Source organism: Sceloporus undulatus, chromosome 2 (genome assembly GCF_019175285.1).
Source record: "Sceloporus undulatus isolate JIND9_A2432 ecotype Alabama chromosome 2, SceUnd_v1.1, whole genome shotgun sequence".
Classification (NCBI taxonomy): Eukaryota; Metazoa; Chordata; class Lepidosauria; order Squamata; family Phrynosomatidae; genus Sceloporus; species Sceloporus undulatus.
In genome coordinates, this window is record NC_056523.1 from 225,242,045 (window position 1) to 225,250,789 (window position 8,745).

The following is an 8,745-nucleotide window of genomic DNA, read 5'->3' on the forward strand; positions in this document are numbered from 1 at the left end:
GCTGCATAGGGTGATACAGATTTTCCTGATCTTTGCAATGGTCAGTTCATGTTGATGTGTGAAAGCAATAGACCTGCTTACCAAAAGTCAGTTTCCTTGGTTGCACAAGTTTCTATGTGAAGATTCCTTTTGTTACCTGCGCTGTAGTGAGGACTTCTGTTATTAATAATATATGTAGTGCACCATGAAGTCATTGGTTTTGTTCCTATCTCTGCTAATGGGTTGGAATTTGTGAATAGAATTCAATTTAGCAGTTTCTCTTTCTAGTCTTCCGTTGTCATTTCCTTGTTCAAGGACTGAGACCTGTAATTCCAGGAAGACTGAAATGTTCTGCAACTAGTTTTTTGGTATTGGCATTTCTGATTACCAATTTGTGTCCATTTATCCTCTTGTATTGAGACCGTCCTGTTTGTCCAATGTAGAGTGTAAAGGCGCATTGCTGGCTTGTTATCAAGATGGAAGAAGAACAAGTAAATGGTTGTCAGTTACTGGCTCCTGTAATATTACTCCCAGAGTAGGTGTGACATCTGCCATATCCATACTGAATCATGGCAGGTATGGCTGCAGCCACTTGCTTACTGAGAGCAGATACATTTGCCCTCACCTTCCCTCTGACTTTACCCAACATTTCTGCTACCAGCCTAAAGCTGAACTTTAAGGGATCTGGGTAGGCTGGCCATTTCCTTTTCTTTCATATTTCCAGTTACGTCTTTTTCATATAAATGCCAATTGTGTCTCATTTTCAAGAAAAATGCCGTTATGTTGCAAAAAAAAAATGGTTTGAAGATCCCTGTTTGGAATTGTGGATGTAAAAAAAAAAAATGTCATGGAGTGTGAAACATTTTATGATAAGATGTTGAAAGACTGAAATTTGCTAAACATCATTTCAGCAGAGAAATATTCATGGTACGAACGTGGTGAAATACAGTCCCCCTCAACGTTTACCTAAATTTTTGTCTAAATTCTGTCACTGAAGAATAATTATTAGCTCGACATGTTCATGTAATAAAACTTTTGTTATCGTCTTATTTTTTCAGGAATATGAAATATAAATAATAATAATAATAATAATAATAATAATAATAATAATAATAATAATATACCGCTATTCCAAAGATCATAGCGGTGAACAGCAAGTAAGCTAATTAGCAAGTAAGCTAACTTCGTCCCATTTTTGCCATCCCAATGTCCCACTTTTGTCTCTAGGAAATATGATCAGCTTTGGTCTAGGCCATGCTGCATCCTGACTGTGTCTCCAAGCTTTGTTAGGATGAAATGATTTATATTGCTGGTTGCACAGTTGGACCACAGGGATGCTTTTACATCCTCCACACGCTGAGAGCCTCCTTCTTTGTAACAGTTCCCCCTCCTGTTTTTCCGCCCGATATCCCAGCACTCTTATACTGAAAGGGGTCTGCCACTCTAAGCTCCATTCTTCTACCTGCCCCCTCCCCATTTAAAAGACTTGCCCTTCCTAACACATCCCTCCCCCAACCCATTTGCTAAGAGACTGCAGCTAGAATTTTCCTCCCATAGAAGGCAAGCTAGACTTATCTCAGCACTGCTAACCTTGCTACTATAAAAATCTTTGAAATGAAGGTTGCACACATTATATTTTTCATTGCACAGAAAACAGAGCCCTCCTTTTTACTAAGACAGTCGATCTGTGTTTAGGACAGTGATGGCAAACCTATGGCACGCGTGCCAGAGGTGGCACTCAGAGCCCTCTCTGTGGGCACATGTGCTGTCGCTCCAACACAGAGATCGCTAGAGTTTGTTACTAGAAAGCCAGAGGGACAGGGCACTTTGCAGTAAATAAGTGGGTTTTGGGTTGCAGTTTGGGCACTTGGCCTCTAAAAGGTTCACCATCACTGGTTTAGGCCATACTGCTTCAAATGGAAGTCATGGGATTCTGAGTGAATGCTCCTCCATCCAAAACCACCTCTGCACATATAAACCTAGTCCTTACGGAGAACATTGAGCCAGCATGTTGTAGTGGCTTCAGCGTTGGACTAAAACTCTGAAGACCAGGGTTCGATTCACGCTTGGACATGAAACCCATCGGGTGATCTTGGGCAAGTCACACTCTCTCAGCCTTAGAGGATGGCAATGGCAAATCCCCTCTGAACTAATCTTACCAAGAAAACTCCATGATAGGTTCACCATCTGTTGTTGTGTGCCTTCAAGATGTTTCTGACTTATGGCTACTCTATCATGGGGTTTTCTTGTTTTGCCATTGCCATCACTATCCTCTAAGGCTGAGAGAGTGTGACTTGCCCAAAGTCACTCAAAGGGTTTCATAGCTTAGCTGGGAATCAAACCTTGGTCTCCAACACTCAAAGCACTATGCCATGCTGCCTCTGGTTCACCTTAGTGTTGTCAAAAGTCAGAAACAACTTGAAGGCAAATAGGCCTTCCCTCTTGCAACCCGAAGTAGCCTGAAGTGGCAGGTTTGCCCCTTCCTCAGAGGCAGGTAGGCTATTGTGTGGAGTGATAGTCTGACAGAAGAGGGGACAGAATGGAAGGAAGAAGATGACTGGCAATACATTGTTTGATACCTAGGGAGGGGGTAGCAAGAAGGCATTTACTCAGAGATGTTGGTTATCTGTAATATTTTAATCAAAAAGAAGAAAAATAAGACAAGATGTGAGACAGTGTTTGCTTGACTTTGCTCCTAGTTTTAAGCTCTAATGCCAGCTGCATCCAGAAGTCATTGTTTGGTATAAGGCAGATGCTGTGTTTGGGATTACTTCACTTTCTGGAAAACCTGGACACAAACCTCATCCTCTGCTGTCATACGCTGAGGGGGAGAGAAAAGGAAAATGAGACATCATTATGTCTGCAACTCTGGAAACATTCGCACAAGACATGTCAGTACCACTAATGGTCTGAACAACCATCTGCATTGAGTTCTCTTTTGTGTTAATGCTGGGCAAGCAACTCAGAGCAAACAGGATGTTGTAAATAGCATAAGAACAACATATTTAAGGCATGATTACCATTTCACATTGTGGGGGAGATCCATAGCAAGATTTACAAGTCCTTGTAGTTGAAATTTCTTGTTTTTTAAAAGGATTTTTGAGGTTATTTGAATCATAGAACTATTTTCAAGATGGCTGCTGTCTGGCATGGCTACTGCAGTGTCAAGTCACTTGTTCTTGAGGTCAGCACAAGGCACCCAGCCTCTATCACATGGCTGTGCACCTTTTCTGACCTTAGAGTAAGCAACAGATGTCAGCGCTGGCAGAGCCAGGTAACACAGCTGGATGCATTTTTAATATCCACCTGACATCACAATGGAAGGCTTTGGATCTTCTGGGAAGAACCGGAGCAAACAAGGAGGCCTTTTAAAGACCATGTCAAGGAGGATATACTGTGGGTTTGGTGCTGAAACGACGAGGTATCTTCCGCTCTGTTTGTGACAGACTCAGAGTTTGGGCTCTTATGATGGAGGGAGGCCAGTTTGTTTAGACCATACAGACAGAGCCCAGAAAGCCGCTGTTTGGCAGAGTTCAGCAATTTCCCCAAAAAGCTCCCAATTCACCAGGTCTGGCCATACAAGTGTGCCAGCAGACACCAGTCAAGTCCCCATACATGGATCTTTCAAAGCCAGTGAGCTTGAGAGGCTAGCATTTGTATCTTCTGTTCAGCTTAACCAAAATATCACCAAACTGCACCTATTCCTGCATTTTTGGGATGTTAAGATACTTAATTCAGCCACAGGCAGGTAAATCCTAACCTGAAGAGAGTAGAGTATTTGTCATCCTATATATACATTTTGGAGTAGGCATTTTACTGATCATTGCAGATAGTTTTATCAATCAGTTTTGGGAAGTTAATGAATGGAATATTATACTCTAGTACTCTTCTGTCATTTGAACAGTAGCTTTATTCTCCAAGATGAAGCTGGCTCTATTGATACAAATTGTTGTGTGAGACTGGATTTAGCAGATGTCTTTTAAGGCATCTTTCTAGCTTTGAATAAACTCTTTAAGTACAGATGCATGTTTTCTTTCTATGACGTGTTCTCTCTTGTGTAGTCCAGGATCTGCTGTATAGTGAGGCTGCCACTGACCTGCAAGACACTCTGCACAAGCTTGGAGAATCCTGCTTCCTTTCCTGAGTGATGAATAAGCCCCCATCTTTCTGCCTCCCTCCCTCCAGGCATCTATGACTGAACTTTTTTCTGGAATCCTAATACACTTATTCAGCACAGCTGCCCCACATGTTTATAGATGGTGGAAGTCTCTTCATATAATGGGGCTGGTTAGAAATACTGTGGGCTGAAAGACAGGACACAGCCTAGAAAGATACAGTGGGCCCTTGATATCCACTGGGGTTTGGTTCCAGGACCCCACCCCCTGTGGATACCAAAATCCATGGATGGTCAAATCCCCTTATATACAATGGGCCTGGAATGCCTCTCTATCCATTTGCTAGGCTACCTTCTTGCTGATTTGTAAAATAACTGCTTTCCACTACAGGGCCTTGGTATCTGTTGGGGTTTGGTTCCAGGACCCCCAAAAGATAACAAAATCCATGGATGCTCAAGTCCCAATAAATACAATAGGATAGTAAAATGGTGTCCCTTATATAAAATAAAGGTTTGCTTTTTGAAATGTATATATTTTAAAAATATTTTCAAGCTGTGAATGCTTGAATCCATGGGTAAAGAATCCGAGGACACGGAGGGCCAACTATATACACTATCTCCCTGACTGTGGAATCTCATACAGACACTGTTTGCAAGAAGTGACAATGAGATGTTGAGGAGCATCACCCGCAGGGGTGTTGTGTTTTGATTTAATCACTCCTCCCTTCCTCAAACCGCACCCCAAGTGCTGTGATCACATTTCAAGGAAAAGAGAGCCAGGAGGACAATGGGAGGCTCCCCCTGAGCTCAGCCAAGTCAACTTTTGAACTCCTGGGAAGGATGTTGTTGTCAAGGGGCCTTTGCCTCCAGAGAAGGCGCACATAACTCATGGGGCCTCGCCTGGGCTTTTCAAGGGCTGTAGGCAAGGGGAGACCAGCTGCTCTGGGCTTCTGAAAAATTGTGTAGGCATCTCCCAAAGGCTTCCTCTGTAAAGCTGCCTGGGGCCCCTTTCTCACCAAATGAAGCCGATCCCCTTCTAGCCAGTGTCTCCAGCCTCGATTCTGCTTCTCTCCTTTCTGTTCACACACCAGCTGATCTCCTTCCCAGTAGACAATGGTCTGATGATGGAGATGGGGGGAAGGTTGGAGATACAGGAGAGATAATAGACAACAGGATTAGCTAAAACAAAATGTGCCTTTCTTCAGAGAATGATGCAGAATGCTGCTGGGAAATGCAGACAGTTCAATTTGTTGAGGCACACATACACAGTGGTTAAAGCTGCATCTGCGCTGTAGATATAATGTGGTTTGGCACCACTTTAACTGTCATGGCTCTATCCTATGGGATCCTGGGATTTGTAGTTTGTTTTGGCAACAGAGCGCTCTGACAGAGAAGGTTAAATATCTCACAAAACTACAAATGCCAGGGTTCCATAGTATTGAGCATAGCAGTTAATGTCAAGCTGCATCATATCTGCAGTGCAAATGCAGCCTAAGGCTACAGCCACTTAGACATGCATTCCCTTTCTTTCTGAGTATTTTTATTTCAGGTGTTTGTGACTGCATATCCATTTGGAAGACAGCTATGAAACAGAAGGGCCTGCTTTTGAAATTCATTTCTGCCATGGACACAGCAGCTTAGTAAGTCACACATTCTGTCTCAGCTTCCTCCTCAAACTGCAGTAGGAGAAAATACCTTTTTCTCTTGCAAGGTCAGTATACAGTAGGGGTGGGAACTATGGGGCTCTTCCAATGTTTTGGACTACAACACCCACCATTTTTCATCACTGCCTATGCTGGCTGTGGTGGTTTGGCGTTCAGCATGGTATAGTGCTTTGAGTGTTGTACTACAACTCTGGAGACCAGGGTTTGATTCCCAGCTCGGCCACAAAACCCAGAGTGATCTTGGGCACATCACACTCTCTCAGCCTCAGGGGAAGGCAATGGCAAACCTCCTCTGAACAACTGTTGCCTAGAAAACCCCAAGATAGGCTCACCTTAGGGTCACCATAAGTCAGAATTGACTTGAAGGCAAACAACAACAACAACAACAACAACAACATGGTTTAAGTGTTGGAATATAATTATGAAGAGCAGGGCTTGAATTCCTGTCGGATCATGGAAACCCAGTGGGCGACCTTGGGCAAGTCACATTCTCTCAGCCTCAGAGGAAGGCAAGGATCACAAACCCTTTCTGAACAAATCTTGCCTAGAAAATCCTGTGATAAGCGTCTTAGGGTCACCGTAAGACAGAAATGACTTGAAGGCACACGACAACAAATGACATCTGAAAGGCCGCCTCTGTTATAAAGACTACAAGATGATGTAAGCATGTAAAGTATTGTTCAAGCAGTCAAAAACAATGTAAGTGCTAAGTATTCTGACCCAAACTTCACAATACCTGAAGGTTCCACTTTCTGGAAAGGCCAGCTGGATTAAAAAGAGCCAAACCAGAAGATGTTTTAGTGCTCCTGAAATTGTGTAAACCCTACTGGGGACAGTAAGTCATTCCAATTTTTAAAATCTGAGGAACAAAATTTTACCCATAGCTTTTACATGGCTCTGGAGTCTAGTTTTTATGATCAGAGCTGCATTCATTTGAGAACAATGTTATAAATGCTATTCCAGGCATCCCAAAGGTGCTTTTGGGTTTTTTTATGAACTGAAATGGGAAGTGAGAATTCAGTGAAGCCGAGACTGTGTCTATATGCCCTTTGTTTATAAAACAGCTCAAAGAACCACTTTAGCTGATATTTCAAAATAGCCCAAAATAAAACAAAGAAACAATCCCTCTCTAATTATTGGTTTGAATGTACATAAATGGACCAAGACTAAGCTGCTGAAGATTCGTTTTCATGAAAATGACTGCCTGCATGATCTTAAGAAAATGGCTGCATTCACACAATGGAAAAGTCCAGAACTTAGAAAATAGTGTAGGAAATAGTCATAGAAGTCAAGGAACTGAACTAATGGCTCCATTCACAAAACTGCACAACCAGCCAGGGATACCTGCAAGCCCTGGTTTATCAGGTATGAGTGGACTGCCAGTGTGTGATACACAGTCATTCCTACTGGTAGCAGAACAACTGTGTTATCCAAAATGATGGATCAGAGAGTCAACTGGTACAAGTGGTGTGTGATCAGCTACCAGCAAATTGATCATTGCAGATAAACCAGAATTTGCTTGGATCCCTGGTTAGTTGTCTTGTCATATGAATGCAGATAATAATTTTGTTCTGTCAATTTTATGACCTTTTCTCTAGGTTTGTTTTTAGATTCTGATCTGCCAGCTGCAAAAACGAGTGACAAAATATACTTGCTGGAGTGTTAAAGGAAGGTCTCAGTTTCAAATCCTTGCTCAACCATGTAACTCAGAGGGTGGGGCAGAACAGACATTAATTGAAAGTTATAGAGAACAACTAAGCATTTGCTTATTTTACTTTGGAGTAAGTGCAGGGTCCAAGTGCAATTGGCTCAAGACGATAGTGTGTAGGGAATGGGAGTTGTAGTCCAAAAGCAATTGTTGCCCACCCCTGCTTTAAAGCAAAGGCTCGCCGTTTTGGGCCTCCCTTCCAAAGCAGTTAAGGACAAGCCAAACAATGTCAAGCACTTTCAATATTCAAGATGTTTTTTGTTATTGCTAAATTATTTTTATATAGCATTCTACCTTCCTTTGCACATCCTCCACATTTTCATGTCAAGAACCTTTCCTGAAAGCTATGCCTAGCCAAAGGTGGAACGCTTATCCACATCACTGGCTCTTAGGAATGAACTCACCCTAGTCCACCGTTTTTTACCAGGGACAGAATATTGTCCTGTGGTGCTGGACTGGGGTTCATGTGAATATGGTTTAAAATAATAAACAGCTGGAGAAAACCCATATAAGACCTTGCCCTGTGGAAAAACAAACTGTCCCAAAGATTTCTGTCAAAGTACAAAGCACTGAGTTGGGATCAGGGTCTTGGTATGAAGAGATCCCCTTAACTCCTTGCCCACCCAACTGAATGTTCCTGGGAACTATGTCTAGGACCCTCAGTGCCTTTTACTACCCGCCTGGGGTTGCAAGAAAAAAGGGCAAGCTCTCTCTCTCTTTGTATCTCAGAAAGCATTTGGCAGGACAGAATTTCGGCGGCACTCACGTCGTGGAGTCCTCACCTAACCTGAAGCCTACTCTGCATAATGAAATGCCCTCGTTTCCATGCAGGTTGTCTCATTGTGTGGAAGGTTGTCTCATTGTGGAGAAGACACAGAAGAAGCATTCCAGCACCACAGCACATCGAGGCTGCCAAGAGTATTTTTAAAAATCCCTACTCGAGTAAACAGGCCACTCATAGGGCTTGTTCTTTGTCTCTACACAAATTAGAGCTTTTTCATAGCATGTGAAGGGCTTTCTTTCTGCTGGTCAGGTTGAATCATAGAATCGTAGACTTGGAAGAGACCACAAAGACCATCCAGTCCAAACCTATTCTGCCATACGGGAACTCTCAATCAAAGTATCCCTGACAGATGGCCATCCAGCCTCTGCTTAAAGACCTCCAAAGAAGGAGACTCTGAGGAATGAGTGTGTTCCACTGTCAAACAGCCCTTAATGCCAGGAAGTTCCTCCTAATGTTCAGGTGGAATCTCTTTTCCTTCAGCTTGCATCCATTGTTC

General features: G+C 42.8%; 1 protein-coding gene across 1 annotated transcript; it reads right to left on the minus strand.

The window, feature by feature from the left end:
* Positions 1 to 2,595: 2,595 nt before the first annotated feature.
* Positions 2,596 to 5,256, minus strand: LOC121924192 (retinol-binding protein 5-like; the record flags this gene model as incomplete). The annotated part of the gene is made up of 2 exons (XM_042455387.1): positions 2,596 to 2,800; positions 5,110 to 5,256. Coding segments are annotated over 2 exons (201 nt in total), but the record flags the coding sequence as incomplete, so codon positions are not given.
* Between the last annotated feature and the right edge of the window lie 3,489 nt (positions 5,257 to 8,745).